This window comes from Bemisia tabaci, chromosome 1 (genome assembly GCF_918797505.1).
Source record: "Bemisia tabaci chromosome 1, PGI_BMITA_v3".
In the NCBI taxonomy this organism is placed as follows: domain Eukaryota; kingdom Metazoa; phylum Arthropoda; class Insecta; order Hemiptera; family Aleyrodidae; genus Bemisia; species Bemisia tabaci.
Window position 1 is genome coordinate 87702381 of NC_092793.1, and position 19257 is coordinate 87721637.

The following is a 19257-nucleotide window of genomic DNA, read 5'->3' on the forward strand; positions in this document are numbered from 1 at the left end:
TTAAATACCAAATGAGCTACTTTTTCACGGTTGAGAAGAAGGAACAGCTCTTGATGACTTTAAGGTGCACAAATATCCAAGGGAGACAAAACCTTCTTTTCATGTTAATTAAATTGAAAAAAGAAGACATCTAAAAGGAAGTAATTATAATATATTTTAGGTTCTTTAGGACAGTAGCTATATGTAGAACGACAACATTCACATCGTAACTAAACATTGCGGTACAGAAAGAGCCAAAGCAACCACAAGGGGTGTCTCAGAAGTAAGTAGACTGATGCGCCCATTTCGAAACCAAGCTACTAAGAGACTTGATCTTGAAAGATAAATCATCCTCTAATGACAAAAAAAAAAAAAACGAAATTTAAGGTGATTAAATTTGACCGTTTAGATTTCGTTTTTTTTTAACTTTTCCCGAAATTTGGGGACTTGCCAACGTAATATTGAACTGATTTTGACCATACTGAGATAATAAGAAGGTAAATCTAGGGGAAATTGGCTTATTTCGCGGGAAAATTGAATGACCTTTGAATTGACTTAATAGGGGGTCTGAACCCCCTCCCCCCCTTAAAATTAGTTCGAAGTGATTTCTGCAATTTTAACTTAAAAGCGAACACAATTTGGTAAATTTTCCCGTTTTATTTTTTTCCTTACGATAATTTGGACCGGAGTTATGATTTGTTGAAAATAGGTCAAATTTGACCTTTGACCTATCATACATCGGTCAAAAATTAATCTGCGGTTTGCGCCAAAATTCTTAGTTTTTTATGCTTTTCCGAATGAGGTATCACAAGATAGGGGTTGCTATTTGGAAAAAAAAGTTGGGCCCCCGTCCCCCTGAGGGGGCGGGGGCCCCAAAATTTTGACTCCCCCAAAAGATGGTCCCCTATGAGATAGGAACATTCCTAAAGTTTCATTTCAGTCCGATCCGTTGCGGTCGCCTGTCGAATAAAATTCGTGAACTTTAACGCCTTTGTCATCAAGAAGGAGTTAGTTTCGGACCAAACCGAGAGCTTCAGTGAACTTGTGTTTCAGTCAAAATTTTACCCCTAATTCACAATATACTGTCAAAAATAGAAACTTTAGCTAAATAAACAAACCGGGCAGCGGCCATGTCGTTCGGACTAATTCGAAATAAACCATAGAATAATAGCTAACAGAAAGGTAACTGGCAGATCCTCCCGTAAGATTGCGTATAGTCACTTTTTCGAAGCGGACTTCGCTCTTTTTTCCCCGCGAAATTTGAGACGGCAGGGAGACGTAGGGTAAGAGCGGCCGGACTTCGCTCTTTTTCCTCGCGAGGTAGGCTAAACGGGGTTCGCGGGGATTTCAAGAATCAGAGCAAAGATGACCGACTGCTGACTTTCTGGTAGCTATTATTCTATGAATAAACCAAGGGTCACCTAACGTGTGACGTTACACAATGGCGTCAAGCGTGTGGCGCCAACAGCCCGGATTCAAAAAGCGTTTCAGAGACCTTCAATTTAAGGTGTTTTTAAAGTGGTATTTCACAGACCAGAGTCCTCAAAAAAATCTGAAAAAAATTAAGTATACTCACTCCACCTAGTACTTTCATAGTATGCAATAAAAAAATTCAGCCCAACTGGCTCATTGGGTTAGTGATGAACATATTAAAAAAAAAAATCATAACCCCGAAGCCGTGCCACATAGGCATTAAAGTTGAGCCGCGCGCGAGCCTGATTTACGGATTTTGCAGTTTCCAGCCATTTGACCTGCCGCGCAAGGGTTAAACAAAAAATGTTCTGCAAGCACAACTTATTACGCACTTTTACGTAACTGGCACGGTTTTTGCATCAAAAGTTAATGTCTCCGTCAATGTTGCCACATACACAAATATGACTTTAACAAGTCGAGTCCTCTGTCGACTCCAGGCATTTTGCGAGGTATGAATGCGTGCCGCTGCAAATGTAAAAACTAATTTATAAGCACTACTTTTTATTAACTTGAATGTAGTTAACACAGTTTCCCCAAACCATTTTAAAATTACTCCCATTTTAGAAATGCCCAAATTTTTTCGCAAAATCCTTAATTTAGAGTTTGGAACTTTGCAATGTTGTAACGGAAACATAAAAAACAAACAAGAAATTTTCTCCGCCATGAAAATTTCAGAAAAATCGTACCTCATACAGGAGAATAACATACTAGAAAATGAGATCAATCCAATATAAAATGTGGCAGGAGGGGAATTTAGTTGCCTCACATGAGCCATTCATCCAAAAACAGCCTAAGAAACCGATAAAATCGTGATTATTTCTCCAGGAGCTCCAACAACCTATTTGGAAATTGTGGTTTTTAGTAGCTGAGGATGCTTTTCTTGACATTTCAGCTCAAATTTTTCGTTCACGACAGACATCGATTTAAACCCCCTTCAGGAGCACTGTGCATTAATGTATACAGGGTGTTTCAGACCACCCGTACCAGGCCTTTTTCTCTGTTGTTTTAGGTCGTACAAAGTCGGAGACCGCGGGCTGGAATAGGGAATTGACCCCAAGGAATCCGAATTTCATGGTCCCGAAAACCCCCCCACTCCCCCCTTGGGAGGTAAAGGGGGGGTCACGATGCTAAAAGTCACGGTTCCCGACCGAATTGCGGATTAGTCGCATCAGAATTGAAAAGCACGGAGAATTTCACGTGAAACTGACCCCTAAAAATCCATAATCGGCCCATCCAAGGCCCAAAAATGATCCCCTAAAGAGGGGGGCAGTACCCCCCTCCATAATTTCTCTTTGGTCTCAAAATTGACGTAGATTCTCCAGAAAAAGATGGATTCCCAGGGAATCGACCCCGAGAAATCCAAATTCCATGGTCCCGAAGCTCCTCTAGCCTCCCTTGGGGGGTAAACGGGGGGCCCAATTTTAAAAATCGGGGCTCCTTTCCGAATCGCTAATTGATTGCATCCAAATTGAGGAGCAGAACACTTTTACATCTTAAGTGACCCCCAAGAGTTTTAATTGACCCCCCTAAACGGCAGAAAGTAACCCCTGAGGAGGGGGGCTTCGCCGCCTCCAAAAGTTTCTCAAGATTCCTTCTGGTCGCAAAGTTGACGTCGATTCTCCAGAAAAAGACGGTTTCTGCCCAAAAGGGCGGGTAGCGGAGCTTAGGGACCATGAAATTCAGAATCCTCAGGGTCGATTACCTGGATAACCGTCTTTTTCTGGAGAATCGACGTCAACTTTGCGACCAGAAGGAATCTTGAGAAACTTTTGGAGGCGGCGAAGCCCCCCTCCTCAGGGGTTACTTTCTGCCGTTTAGGGGGGTCAATTAAAACTCTTGGGGGTCACTTAAGATGTAAAAGTGTTCTGCTCCTCAATTTGGATGCAATCAATTTGCGATTCGGAAAGGAGCCCCGATTTTTAAAATTGGGCCCCCCGTTTACCCCCCAAGGGAGGCTAGAGGAGCTTCGGGACCATGGAATTTGGATTTCTCGGGGTCGATTCCCTGGGAATCCATCTTTTTCTGGAGAATCTACGTCAATTTTGAGACCAAAGAGAAATTATGGAGGGGGGTACTGCCCCCCTCTTTAGGGGATCATTTTTGGGCCTTGGATGGGCCGATTATGGATTTTTAGGGGTCAGTTTCACGTGAAATTCTCCGTGCTTTTCAATTCTGATGCGACTAATCCGCAATTCGGTCGGGAACCGTGACTTTTAGCATCGTGACCCCCCCTTTACCTCCCAAGGGGGGAGTGGGGGGGGGTTTCGGGACCATGAAATTCGGATTCCTTGGGGTCAATTCCCTATTCCAGCCTGCGGTGTATGTAAGAACGGACTACAATTTGAGATCATACAAACCAAATAGGTAGGAAAAGTATTCTCACCATCAGATTCATGATTGGTGATAAGGCGTCTTACTGCATTCAACCATGCTGCTGAGCAAATAGCACTGATATCAGCTCCTGTGACTCTCTTGGTTAAATCTTTCACAATCACTGCCAGGTCCACGTCTTCATCTAAATTGTATCTGAGGGTGCCGAGCAGAAGAAGTAAAGGTCAGGTATTTAAAAAAGTTTGCTAACTAATAAAAAACAGCCCATGAACATTGAAAGTCCAAGGGATTCGTCAAAATGATATACAGGGTGGCCCAGACCTATCGTACCAGGCCTTTTTTTTCGGTTAAGGGTCGTACGAAATCCAGGATTGCGGGGATAGCTAGGGAATTGACCGCAAGGAATCCAAAGGAGGGGTATCCATAAGGGCCTTTTTTGGCCCCCCCCTAGAATCTGGTTTATGCGGGGTTTCCAAGTTGACTCAATATATTTTACGGAAATAATCATGATTTAGTCCATAGGCCACTGGATTGGTGTTAAACTGTTGCCTAAACATAGGTCTGCAGGCGTATTTTAGCGAAAAATCGTGTTTTTCTATCACTCCGCGGCTTTTTTGACACCGAGCGCATCGTCTAACTAAAACGAGCTTTTGATATGTTATTAAGGAGGCTTTAGGACACATTTTAACCCCGGTTTGGTTTTAGTTAGAGGATGCGCTCATAGTTAAAAAAAACTTTTTCAAAAGTCGACGTTTAAGGGACATCAGCAAAAATCTTAGGGAACACGTCTATCGAAGTGTATACACGCTACATATATTATCGAGGGCAGTTATAAGCCTTGTTGGACTCTTACAAGGAGATTTCCTTCAATTTTGTCCCAAAAAAATTGAATTTTCCATACAAACAGCAGTGAAAATAACGGATTTTGAAAATTCGTGTTTTTCTGTCACTTTGCGGCTTTTTTGGCACCGAGCGCATCGTCTAACTAAAACGAGCTTTTGATATGTTATTAAGGAGGCTTTAGGACACATTTTAACCCCGGTTTGGTTGAAGTTAGATAATGCGCTCACAGTTAAAAAAAACTTTTTCAAAAGTCGACGAAGGGACATCAGCAAAAATCTTAGGGAACACGTCTCTCCAACTGTATGCATGCTACGTATTTTATCGAGGGCAGTTATCAAGCCTTGTCAAACCCTTACAAGGAGCATTCGTTAATTGTAGCCAAAAAAAACCCTTAACGACGGAATTCCCGAAGATTTTTTTGGATGTCCCTTAAACGTCGACTTTTGAAAAAGTTTTTTTTAACTATGAGCGCACCCTCTAACTAAAACCAAACTGGGGTTAAAATGTGTCCTAAAGCTTCCTTAATAACATATCAAAAGCTCGTTTTAGTTAGACGATGCGCTCGGTGTCAAAAAAGCCGCGGAGTGATAGAAAAACACGATTTTTCGCTAAAATACGCCTGCAGACCTATGTTTAGGCAACAGTTTAACACCAATCCAGTGGCCTATGGACTAAATCATGATTATTTCCGTAAAATATATTGAGTCAACTTGGAAACCCCGCATAAACCAGATTCTAGGGGGGGGTCAAAAAAGGCCCTTAACGATACCCCTCCTTTGAGGGTCCCGTTGTCCTCAGAGACTAATCTAATGGGGCACAGGGGGACTCTGAACTTTTAAATTTAACCTGTGTGGAGGTTACCCCTGTGCCCCATCAAAAAAGTCTGTGAGACAGAAAGAGAAAATGATTAAATGCATGAAAATTCCTAATGAGCAAGTGATTATGTTTTAATCCTCTTTTTTCCTATGCTCATATTTCAATTTTTATTATAATTTTGGCATGATATAATTCCTCTAAACTCATTAAGTAAAAATTAAAAGACACACAGCAAAAGCTTATTTTTCCTCCACACAGGCACAGGGTTTTTTGACGGGTTGGTATATGGCTCTAACAACCCAAGATTTCTATCTTTTTCCCAAATTTCAAAAAGAAATGTCACATCAAGAATGCAGTAAACGAGGCTACAACTCTAAAAGCATAGACTTTTAGGGAGAGTATCCCACTGGTATCATCTAAATGACTACCAAAGATGCATGGCCCAACTGTTTGACGAGGAAAAAAACTAATATTTATTATCAAATATTAATTATTAAATATTAATATTATATTAATATTTATTATCGATTATTTACTTTGATAATAAAAATTTACCGAGAAATTCAAGAAAAGATTCATCTTTCATACGGAGCTTTCAAAGTTTTGATAAATCTTGTTCAGTAAACAGACAAACAGATTTGAAAATAAATATAATGCCTACTTACTTTCTAGTTAATGACTTCAAAACATGTAGTTTTGATTCCTCATCTTTGCATGGACCAACATAGATTAATTTATCCAATCTGGAAGAAGAGAATGGGCAATAGGTAACCACAGAATAATATAGACTTACAAAGCTAGTTATGTGCCGTCAATAATTGAAGACACACCCCCAGTCTGAATAATTCTCATCACTCACTGGAGAGAAATTTTGGAGAAGCAGCCAAAAGCTCGAAAAAGGAGATTCTTTAAGAACCCTCCCCTCCTCAGGATTTTAAAGTTCAAGTCACAAAGCTGTATCCCAATTGACCGAAATAAAATTGTGTGACCTTCCGTACAACTTATGGAGATTTTTGTTCAAGTTAACTATAAATGAGAGGAAAACTAGAGGAAAGGGGCAGGAATAGGGGACCATCCTGTGAAAACCACTTATGCGTGTGGAGGTGTTTTCTGCAAACCTGAGGAACTGCATATTACTTTTATAATTCAGCGATTAACATTATCGATGCTTCGATGATTTTCGGAAATCATGAACTTCAGAAATAGTGCACAAACTTCCCCTGAGCCCCTCCTACATCACCACAAGATCACTGCTCTCCTGCCTAACCAACGGATCTGCGTGCCTAGCAGCTCAATGCAACCACTCTCATACGCAATTTAGTAAAAAATTCCTGATACAGGCTTCGAATGCCCAGTGATTCCTAGGTCCACCTCACATCCTGTTAGTTCCTGGCACTCCCATTTACCAAACCCTAGGGTTTGGTAGAGGGGAATATGGGTAAATGGTAAACGAGGTACGTAAGGAGCTATGGACCAAAATTTGAAATAAGTACATATAGAACGACTATTTTTGGCTAATCTTTAGGATCACATATCTACAAAGGGAGACCGATGGCACATATGTTATTTTTGAAAATGAGTCAGATATAGTACCTTCTTATAGCAAAATGTAATTCAATTAGACAGCATTGAGCTCAGCATTTGCACAGAATGCTGTTCACATTTCGTAATGACTCTTTTTGATCATTGATGACACTAAATACACAGTTTATGTCAATTTGTAGAGATCAGCATAAATCCAGTGTCTGATCTGATTCAAACTGAAACAAGTGAGACCTATTTTTCATATTTTCCTTCCTGTTGAAAAGCTTTCTGACATTATTATTCGTCACTGAGACATGAAAACTTGTCATTTGCTGGGAAACTCCAATTAGTCCTCCTCCTCTAAAATATCGAATTAAGACCGAAACTACAGGTTCAGTGAAAATGTGTTAGATCAGGTTGCATACCTTCCGGGACGTAGTAATGCAGGATCAATCAAATCTGGTCGATTAGTTGCTGCAAGTACAAAAATTCCATCTGATTTCTGCACTTCATCCATTTCAGCCAGAAATTGTGACACAACTCTGCAAAAAAATAGAGACGGGTTCATAGCAAGAGAAAAATAAGAAATCAATTCTTTTGGAGAGGCTTACGTTGTAAAAATGGCTAATACTTGATGTTTAGGTAATTCTATGTGATCTAGGGACGAGATTCGCCACTACGACTACGTTGCGCTGTAAGGGGCGTCCTTAGCGTTGTTTCAGAAAATCATCCAAGGTTGGCAACGCCAATCTCAATGGTGAATTAGTGTATAGGTTGGCACTATGCCTTCCTGCCTAGGTTAAGTTCTATCTGCGGGTTGTGAGTCGTTCGCAAATACCGACCGCCAGGTGCTCAGTTCCCCTTTTATAATAATAATATTTAATGAAAAACAATTCACATTTCCATTGAGTTTATTGTCACCTTAAAAAACTACTTAAAAACTACTTTTACTTATTATAAAGGTGGAGAAATGGTAGTGGGTCCACACTATTTCGCAGGGAAATCAAAGCCACGAAGTTCCAGAAATTATAATTAGAGTCAAAAATAAATTTGTTTTCACTCTAATGAGTACCAGTACAAGACTGAAGGGGGGGGGGGGGAGGGTGAGTGTTCAGCTCATGCAGTTTGCATTGGAAAATTAAGTTGGAGCCCCGCCGAGAGATCTATACTGGTTAGGGTCTTGGGTCTAACCTTTTTTTCGGGTTTTCCTTGTTTTGTTATGAGAGTTGTTCAGCAGTGACGGTAGATGGTGCGAGGATCACACTTTTGTGTCATACCTCGGGTTATATCCATGACAGCGTTTTAACGCCGTCTTGGATTTTGCGGCATGACAAGTTGGGTCCACTGACAAGTGTGATCTGCTAATGAGGTCTAAAAAAGGTGCAAACTGGTATAGATCTCTCGGCGTGGCTCCAACTTGATATTCCAATGCAAACTGCCTGAGCTGAACATTCTCCCTCCTCAGTTTTGTACTGGTACTCATTAGAGTTAAAAAAAAAAAATAGTTTTCACTCTAATTATAATTTTTGGAACTTCTTGGCTTTGATTTCCCCGCGAAATGGTGTGGACCCAGCACCATTTCTCCACCTTGTTTCATACAGTTCTGGCCACTCTTTAGTGTTTTTTTCTCTCACTTATTACAAAGTATACGCGTACAATTTATTTCAAATGAAACAATGATTACATTTAAAATATAAAAAATTTAAGGCTACATTTAAACGTTTTGCTCGAAAAATTCCTCTATTTTATTAAAAAAAACCTTTGCCTTGAGCTCTGTCTCTAAAAATGTTTTGATCTTTTATTGCTTTTAGTTCTTTAGGCAGATGATTGAAGGCTCCGATGCATTCTGCTTTTGGTCCTTCCTCGAACACATGGGGATCTCCTGTTATTGGCAATTTGATGTTATTTTTGTTTCTATGTCCAGAGTTCACTACATCCCTATTCCCAAGTGGCAGTGATTGCGATAAATAGAGATTTTATCGATTTTTTTTTTTTTTTTTTTTTAGATGTTTAATTAGAGATTTTATCGGTTGGTTATTGTAATTATATCGTTGGCAACATATCGAGATAGTATCGCATTAAAAATTGCGATAGATGGCAATTAAATCGCTACACAAAGCAATTTTTGATTCGATAAAATCATGATCAATTTTCGTCGATAAAATCGAGATTAAATCGAGATTAAATCGCCATTTATCGCAATTCTAATTTCGAAAATATCGCGATAAATTGACGGGCGATTAAATCGCGATTTTATCCCGATAAGATCGAGAATAACTGCTCAGATGTTGATGATCCTAGCCTAGCGATTTTGTCGCCAATAAAATTGCAATATATAGCGATTTTTCTGTTAAGAAATGCTACTTGGGTTGAACGTAAAGAGCTTCCTCTTATTGTTTATGAGAAGAGTACATTCCTGATATGGTCCTTCTGGGTGAGAAGCAGAGCATTGTGCACCTGGATATCTCAGTCCCTGCTGATGCCAACGTATATGCTAAGTATAGGGATAAGATCGGAAAGTATCTGCCCTTAGCAACTGAAATACAGCGACTGTGGAAGCTTAAAGAAGTAATTATAGTACCATTTATAAAATCCGTCACGGGGGTCACTCCTTATTCTTTCCTAAGACATCTGAAGCAGCTTCACCTAAGTGAAAACGTTCACACCCAAAGCCAGGAAGCTGTGATCCTGCACACCTATAATACCACTAGATCAAACCTAAGCTCAGGGCAGTGACTGTATTATTATTTTTAATTATGTGACCGACTGCTAATATCGTAGTTTATTTAGCTTACATTTTTTTAAACGACTCTTTTACTTTCATAATCGTTTTAAATTTTTAACAACTCTTTTACTTTATCAATCTTTTTAAAATTTTGACAACTCTTTTTAAAAAGTTTATGAACTCTCAAATTTTAGCAATTTTAAAAGGCTCTAAGTTTGAAAGACGGGCCGTGGCCAAGTCTTTCAATCGGTTTAAATCCAAAAATTATTTATTTTTGTGAGGAAAATACATAATAATAATAATAATCCAGCTGTATCTAGAAACGGAAGGGTTTGTTCTCGCAATGCAAGACCAAGTTATTAGTACCAGAAATTACAAGAGGTATATACTGAAGGAGAAGGTCGAGAGTGATAATTGTCGAAAAAGTAACGCTGCATTGGAGACAATAGATCACATTACATCTGGTTGCGCATTGCTTACAGGAAAGGAATATACTGAGCGGCATAATAACAAGGCTAAAATTATACACCCAGCGCTGGCCAAGGATCGAGAACTCTGTGAAACTGCTGAACCCTACTACAAATATAGCCCTGCCACAGCCCTGGAGAATCAGCACTTCGGGCTTTATTGGGACACCCCGATCTTTACTGATAAAGCCATCATGGTTAACAGGCCGGACATAGTGCTTGTTGACAAGTGAGATCGCACCGCTTACATCATCGATATTAGCATCCCTAATAATCATAACTTGGAGCTGAAGTATCAAAAAAAGATGGCGAAATATCTGCCCTTAGCTGCGAAAATGAAGCGGTTATGGAACCTGAAAATTGTTTGCATCAAGCCCCTTATAATGTCAGTAACGGGGATGGTTCCAAAAAGTTTAGTTTAACATCTTCCAGAATTTGGAATAGAGAGTTACCTGCTTCATTCAGTGCAGAAGTCCGTCGTCATAAGCACGTCAAGTATTGTCAGGTCGTTTCTTGATATTGATTAATTTTTTAATTTTACTTTAAAATAAAATGTACTTTTCATTCAAGCAAGATAGTGTATACTACCGACGTTGGCCTGTGGCCCGTCAGTAATACTTGTACCGGAAGTATTCCCTCTTCCAAGTTAAAAAAAAAATGATAACTTGAAGGAAATGGACCCAACGCTTTTCAATTTGAAGTGATTGGATGATATGCTCTGTAATTCGAAAACCCACATCGGTTGTTTTTGATGGAACTTACACACCACTTTCATACTCGTTTACCTATCTGTAAAATCGGGACGGTCGTTATTGTTGATGACAGCGTTGATATATGGGGCACTCTCACTAATGCTGAAGTCATCTAAAGCCAAATGAGGCTGGAAAGGATGATGATGAGGAGAAAGACTAGGCTACGCCGCCAACTGTCATCACATCTCATGAAGCGGCTGATACTCTAGGACCGAATTTTGTCGGCTCTTTCACTCAAAGAAGCAGCATTCATCAATAAGTCCAAACCGCACCACCGACCAATCAGAAGCGCCAAGCCGGACGTAAGTGCGGTCGAAACTCCTTCTAAGTAGGGTAGCCTGGGGTTAAGTGGGCACGGCGGGTTAACTGAACACTCGACCTAGCTGCCACCTGGTGGGCAAACTCAAAACCAACTACGCGTCAATTCCATCAGTTTATAGACCCTTACTAGTGTACCTGGCGCTGAGTTGATAATCTTTGTTTTTTTTGAAGTTATGTTTACAAACGTGTTTCGTGGGGCGAAAAGTAAATTCCCGGTGCTGTGAACTGAAGCTCAAATGACATATCTAGCTTTTGAGGAAGGCTTTGGTAAGTGCTTTATTGTTTCATCTATAGTTTTATGTACTATTTCCAGTGATTACTTTGGTAATTATTCCAATTGAGTACTATTTATGATTTTTTTTCTCTGAAATTCCGAAATGGGGTTAACTGAACACTACCAAATGGGGTTAACTGAACACTACCAAATGGGATTAAAGAGGGCATTCCCAGTTAACCCCATAGATTACAAGTTAGGCAAAACATTCACTAAAATATTCGAGGCTGGTGGAGAGGACCGACAAAATTCGACCCCTGGAAACTCTGCTGGGTACCTCATCTCTCAAGATCTCGAGTGCCTTGATATTGACAGCGACAAGTTTAAAGCACTGACCACAACAGAAAACAATGCTAACCACTAGCAAAGGGATTCCTTAACCATGTTCCAAAATTGCTGATTCTGTTCCTGCAGGTAAAATGTAGGTCGATTCTGTTTCAGTTTTTTTTTTTGGATTCTTTAAAGTGCTCTAAAATTCTCTTTAGTTCTCTCTAAAGATGCTGTTGCGGCTATAGCGCTGATTCGTTTTCTATTTCTCCCTCTCAAGGTTATTTTCTTTCATCCAAAGTTTCATGCGCTAAAAGACGGTCCCTAGGATTGCTTTAACGTGGGAGAAAACGTCTGAGTATGAGCAGGGCAGTATACGCTTGGGCAAGCTAAAAAGGAATCTCTGCCTGACTCTTTTGGTTGCTTGGCTTGCAGTTGCGTTTGCGAGATGCACACTGTCAATTTGCTATGATTTTTTCTAGCTAGGTTTTTTATCTTATTTTTATTTTTCCTGCATATATTCCCATATTTTATCCCCCCCAAGATACTTGGAGTAAGTTTGAGGAATATTTTTCCATAGTTCAAAGCACAACACGTTCAAGCTTCCTTTCATTGAAAGTGTTAAATTATGCAATTCTCTGGTGACAAAGAAAGAGGGAAAGTTTGAAGAGGACTTGTTGCCGGGACAAAGCGCAGTGTGGTGCATACTTTCAGATACATTCACTTTTTTCATGGGTTGGTACCATGCTGATCCTCAGTTTTGTCGTCAGATTTGTTTACATTCGTCCCTGATCTCATCCTGACAGAGAATGTTTCATTCAGTCAGTCTATTGTATGTTTTGTTGCTTTTACCTCAAGAAAGTGCTTCACCTCTCATTGATTACAGATTTTGATTCTAAATGTTTCCTTAGGGTGGCCCAATTATACACAGCAAAATTTATTTTGCGAATTTTTTGGTCCTACCCCCTAGAACTGTTCCATTTGATCAAAAAACACTCTCTGCCAAGTTTCAGCCCAATCGGATAATATTAACCCGTGCCGACAGAGCCATCTTTTTTATAGGGGATTTTACATTGGAAAATACTTTTTTCCAGAAAAATCCAATTTTCGAAAAATGTGCAATTTCTAGAAAAAATCTGAGGTCATATTCGGCTTCAGCAGGAAAAATTGATTGGGAAAACATGCATTGGAAACTTCAAAAAAAATTTTTTACCCCTCATTATAGCGGCGAAACAACTAAAACATCTAGAAAGCGCTAAAAAAGGATAAAATGATGGTGATAAATTCGAAATAATTACGAACGTCTGCATCCGAAAACAAAGCTCAACATATGGTAGATGATTCATAGGTACTTTTATTCGCTGCGTCCAAAAATGCTATCCATTTTTCTCTATTGCATCAGGATTTTCCGGAAAATCGATTTTCTTGTATAAAAAGAGGGTTTTCCGGGGAAAACTCAATTTTCAGGAAATAAACCTCAACATGTGAGGGATGTTTTTTATGTGTTTTTCAACGCTGAGTCCGAAAATTATGTCAAAGTTGCTCCATTACATCGGGCTTTTCCGGAAAACCGATTTTCTTGTATAAAAAGAGGGTTTCCCGGGGAAAACTCAAGTTTCAGGAAATAAACCTCAACATGTGACGGGTGTTATTTAAGTTTTTTTAACGCTGAGTCCGAAAATGAAGTCAAAGTTGCTCCATTACATCGAGATTATCCGGAAAATCGATTTTCACGTAGAAAAGGGTTTTCCGGGGAAAACTTAATTGTTAGGAAATGAACGATCGACTTGTAATAGAGGTTTTTCATGTGTTGTTTCACGGTGAACTCGAAAATCATAACCGTTTCCCTCTATTCCACTGAAAGGTTCTGATATAACGATCGGATCATGGGGCGATGGCGATTTCGGCGAGGGCGATAGCCGCGGAGCGGGGGCATTGCCCCGGCTTGCTGAAGTCCCCGGATTTCCCACGAAAACTCCGCCTGAGCATAGTGTGAACGGCCACTAACTCAAAACATCAGGCCAGCGCGCCGTGCTGCCGCGCCGGATTTCGGACAAAACAGCGATTTCCAACACCCTGCAAGCGGGCAAATCTACCGTTTTGTTAGAGGTCCGGCGCGATAGCATGGTTTTCCGCTGAACGTGGAAATCCGTAAACATACAGTGCCGGAAACGAGAAACAACAGCTAAGGACTTTCAGGAGGGTCCCATGGTAAGCTCGACCGCGATTCCACCTTCAAAGTTTAGTAGTCTCCGAGGTGTCACCCAAGCTGCTCCTCACTGCGTCGAGCCCAAAACTCAGTGCGACCCTCGCCTTGTCGAGAACCCCCCCTCCCCCCTTTCGTTGAGTGATTGTTGTCGAGTTTAGAGTTGAGAGTTTAGATTAGAGTGTTGAGTAATAAGTAGTTATCAGATCATTTGAGTTGTAGAGTCTGTCAAATAAAATCATCCATTTAGTAGTCCATCCATCGTATCTTAGTCCTTTCATCTATCCTGAGTCGTCGACCTGTGTAGGTGGTAAGACCCCCATATCTACTAAAACGAGTCCCGTGGAACTCATCCATCAATCCACGGTGGTGGAGGCAAAAGATCGCCCCAAAGGAGAGAGGTAGTTGGGAGTAGAGTGCCCTTTTGGCCCTACCCGCAGCGACCGTTATATCTGAGGGACTAAATTTTTCCTGTAAAAAAGGTAATTTTCCAGGGAAAACCCGGTAAATCGATTTTCCGGAAAAGCCCGATGGAATGAGCAACTTTGACATAATTTTCGGACTCAGCGTTGAAAAACACATAAAAAACATCCGTCACATGTTGAGGTTTATTTCCTGAAAATTGAGTTTTCCCCGGGAAAACCCTCTTTTTAAACAAGAAAATCGGTTTTCCGGAAAAGCCCGATGTAATGAAGCAACTTTGACATAATTTTCGGACTCAGCGTTGAAAAACACATAAAAAACATCCCTCACATGTTGAGGTTTATTTCCTGAAAATTGAGTTTTCCCCGGAAAACCCTCTTTTTATACAAGAAAATCGATTTTCCGGAAAATCCTGATGCAATAGAGAAAAATGGACAGCATTTTTGGACGCAGCGAATAAAAGTACATAGGATTCATCTACCATGTGTTGAGCTTTGTTTTCGGATGCAGACGTTCGTAATTATTTCGAATTTATCACCGTCATTTCATCCTTTTTTAGCGTTTTCTAGATGTTTCAGTTGTTTCGCCGCTATAACGAGGGGTAAAAATTTTTTTTTGAAGTTTCCAATACATGTTTTCCCACTCAATTTTTCCTGCTGAAGCCGAATATGACCTCAGATTTTTTCTAGAAATTACACATTTTTCGAAAATTGGATTTTTTTGGAAAAAAGTGTTTTCCAATGTAAAATCCCATATAAAAAAGATGGCTCCGTTGGCACGGGTTAATATTATCCGATTGGGTTGAAACTTGGCAGAGAGTGTTTTTTGATCAAATGGAACAATTCTAGGGGGTAAGACCAAAAAAATTCCGACATTGCCAAATTTGGGCCACCATAATGTTTCCTAGTACAAGAGACAATAATGCTTTTGAATTTCCTTATTTTATGCCACAAATTCAATTTATCTGAACTAGTCTGCCTGATGAAATGTAAAACTCCAATATTCTAGTACCTGTCCACAACACCGCCTGAATCACCATTCTTGCCACGATTTGGAGCCAAAGAATCCAACTCATCAAAAAACACAACACAAGGTGAAGCTGATCTTGCTTTGGAAAAGACTGCGGAAAGAGAAAGCAAAAATTAGGAGCAAAAATTGTGACTTCGATTCTTGTAGAACACATGGGAGGGTTATTCCAAAAGTCAATTAATAATAATACGTAATACAATAAAGAATAATATAATAATAGACCCATCACTTGTCTGAGCACATTGTACAAGCTGTGTAAAGGTATGCTGGCTGAAAGGATCTACCTAATTGTAGATAGAACAGGAGCATTACCGATAGAGCAAAAGGGCTGTCGAAAGGGAGCAAGAGGATGCCACGACCAGCTGCTAATATCAAGATGAGTCGTTGTCGATAGTTAAAAAAAAAACGAAACCTATAAATGGCATGGATTGATTACAAAAAAGCTTTTGACAGTGTACCACATTCCTGGATTTTAAAATCTTTACGAATGATGGGGGCCAGCCAAAAAGTGGGGAGTGCCCTTGCAAGCATGATGCATACTTGGGCCACCCGACTTTATGTGAGCATAGATGGGGAATTAATATCAACGGAGCTTATAGCAATAAAAAGGGGAATATACCAAGGAAACTCTCTATCGCTTCTTCTATTTAACATCTACATGTCACCGTTATCTTGTACCAGGAGGCGTAGGCGCTCCACGCCATCAATAGGCCACTTTGCAGCCCTATTTTTAGCCTCCTATCAATGTTCGTTTTATTTTTCCCCTAAAAATTACGATATGAGGTATACTTTACTTTTAGAATGAAATGATTTTTGTTATGATGAATAAAGAAAAAAAAATTGAAGTCAAAAGGACACGTTTTGCAATGACTGATTAATGAAATATAGCAGTAAGACAACGAATAATCAAGTCATAATAAAATAGCTGAGAAGTCAGGAATCAAACCCTCATCTAGGGATATATGGGGTGGGCGCTTCCGACATCTTAGACGACTCAGCCACTGCTCATCTTAATGTGCAGGGGGCAAATTTTGTGTTGATAAGTAGAGCTGATGCGCAGGCTACTTGGCCACTGCGCAACCTTCTGCGCATAGCAGTAGCAGGCACGGAGCATTCTGTAAATTCGCATTCTTTAATAACTTGACTGTAAAAAAACCTGGGTCCTATTTCCAAAATCTGATTAGAGCGGGCTCATCTAGGGCCTATCACCTGTCGACTACCGCAAAAATCATGGAAATCGGCCCGATAGAGCGCTCAAACGAACTATGACAAAGAACATTTTACAATGTTTAAATAGGAAAATTCGCAACTTTACCACGTAATATTAAAAAAACCTGGATCATATTTTGAATATCTGAATAGAGCGGGCTCATCTTGAGACTACAGTCCGTCAATAGCCGCAAAAATCATGAAAATCGGCCCGATAGAACGCTGGAACTTAGCGTTACCAGTTACCTATGCAAAAAAAGGAGGCCTTGGAGCTTACAGTGTAGATGCTTTAAGCGCTCAGACTAGGTATTTTTTTTTTTTTTCTTGATGAGGAGAGGAAAAAGTCGCTACAGTGCCCCCATCATGAGGGTCACCAAAACGCCCCTCATGAAAGGGGCCCACCGAATACCGGGACGGCAACGGCCATCAGCTGGTAACGCGTCATAGAGCGAGGGCACTTTGATCACACGAAGAGCTCACTGAGAGGGGCAGTAGATTTTGTAAAAAGGCGTTTAATGGTATACAAGTTGGCACAAAGCACCACCTGGGTCATTAATTTAAGTTCCTAAAAGATCTTTGGACTAATCTAATACCTGATTGAAGAGGGGTCCATAGCAAATCACCATTGAGGGCTGAATGCTCGAGGAAACGGGAGACTCCTCGGAATTAGCAGCAAGTGCTTTGAGTCAGGTGAAACCTAGGATTTCAAATGCATTATATGATGCATCATATACTATCTCCAAAATTACTCCATAGGTACACACCAAGCAAAATTAGACGACTAATTAGGTACTTACATACTATGAATCATCGAAGCTAACACAAGAACTGACACTTAGATCTTTATTAGAAACTAATATGTTTGTTGTTGATGAACTTAATATTCCCGGCAGATTCCATCTTTCGCGGTGCCTCTGTACTAGGTACTGAACACAAATCTAAACTATGAGCTCCAAGGCCTCCTTTTTTTGCATAGCTGGTAACGCTAAGTTCCAGCGTTCTACCGGGCCGATTTTCATGATTTTTGCGGTTATCGATGGAAAATCGTCTCTAGATGAGCCCGTTTCGTTTAGATTTTTAAAATATGACCAAGGTTTTTTTATATTACATGGTAAAGTTGCGAATTTTCCCTTTTAAACAATGTAAATTCATATTTTTTGTCATAGTTCGTTTGAGCGTTCTACTAGGCCGATATCTATGACTTTTGCGGTTATCGACAGGTGATAGGTCTAAAATGAGCCTGCTTTAATCAGATTTTGGAAATAGGACCTAGTTTTTTTTGTATAAGATAAGACCAGGAAGCTTAAAAAAGGGGGCAACAGTTGAAATTCCCGCTAATAAGAAATGGCGGGAATTCCTTTAGCGGAAAATTTAACTAAGCGGGAAATGCAGAATCTTGGTCTGTTAGTAGGGTAAGGTAGGTGAATAGAAGGTATGCTCCTTTGGTGCAGACTATTCAGAAGCGATGGAACGCTTTGTTCCGTTTCGTTTCAGTCTTTGCTAGAAGTTTGGAATAAATGCCAATTTTTTTTATTCGATTCTTATTGGTTCAATCGCTCTCGGCCAGAGGGACAAACGAGATGGTCAAGTATGAAAATCTTTTCATTTTTTGATCGTTCTTCTGGTTAAGCGAGCCTAATGGAGCGCGAAGCGCCTTCTGGGTGTTGGGCCACGTAGCGGCCAGGGGGCATAGTCCCCTAGTATAATAATACTGCACGAACATGATTGATTTAAATTTAATGATTAATCATTTCATGAAAGCGCATTTGTTTATCATAGTCCACATTTGTTATTGTTTGTTCACACGGGGATACAACAATATGATACGAGCGAAGGCGGTGGCGCTCTCAGCGGGCGGATGGTGAACTATTTCCAGCAGGGAGAGTGAAAGAGCTCTCTAGCAGACAACCAACAACCTCCTATGTTGTTGATTTCCGTCGTCATTTCCAGCATTTCCCAATGTCCGAGTGGATAGGGCCATCGACTGCCTGCTTGAAGTCCTGGGATCAATGCTCGCCTTCACCCGTTTTACTTTAAGACTATTTAAACATCGAATAGTGATTCTACCCATTGAGGTAGGATTTTGATAGCTCTTTACCGTGCTTAGGGAAAGATTATAATATAAATATAATCACATCTAGGGTATGATGTCAATGAATCAAATAGATCCTAATAAATCGTAGAAAAGCTAAGGTTTTTAGGATCACCGTCTTTACTAGATGGCATCATTTATCAATTATTTAATTGTACATGCCTCATAATATCGACAAGTCGATTCTGAATATATGAATTCATCACATATCGTGAAGAGATTTACGATAAAGTTTAGTGGTTTGCATGAAAATTTCACAACTCTTATTGTTGGATCAAAATTCCCATCGAACTTTATGATTTTGTGAAAGTGGCAGTATTTTTCTAAATATTACAGTAAAAGAGCCTGTGCTGGCGCGGAGCAGTGGCTTCAGTGGGAAAGTCTTGTACGATCCTCGCACCATGAAGGGGCGGCGAAGCCCCCTCACATGCCGGCGCGAAGCGCCGGTATTTAAGTATGTTTTCACCAAATAATAAAATATTGACATCATCAGCAAACATTACCAATACTTCGATGCCTAATTTGA

At 40.1% G+C, this 19257-nt stretch overlaps 1 protein-coding gene across 6 annotated transcripts in view; it reads right to left on the reverse strand.

Moving 5' to 3' along the window:
- The window catches only part of Pex6 (peroxisomal biogenesis factor 6), a 54086-nt gene that overhangs the window by 806 nt on the left and 34023 nt on the right, over positions 1-19257 (reverse strand). For all 6 annotated transcript variants that reach the window (XM_072306384.1, XM_072306385.1, XM_072306387.1 and 3 more), the window contains 4 exons: positions 15413-15521; positions 7392-7508; positions 6108-6185; positions 3836-3978 (listed from right to left, as the gene is read on the reverse strand). In XM_072306384.1, coding sequence (XP_072162485.1) covers positions 3836-3978; positions 6108-6185; positions 7392-7508; positions 15413-15521 — 447 coding nt within the window. The remainder of the gene's footprint in view (positions 1-3835; positions 3979-6107; positions 6186-7391; positions 7509-15412; positions 15522-19257) is intronic.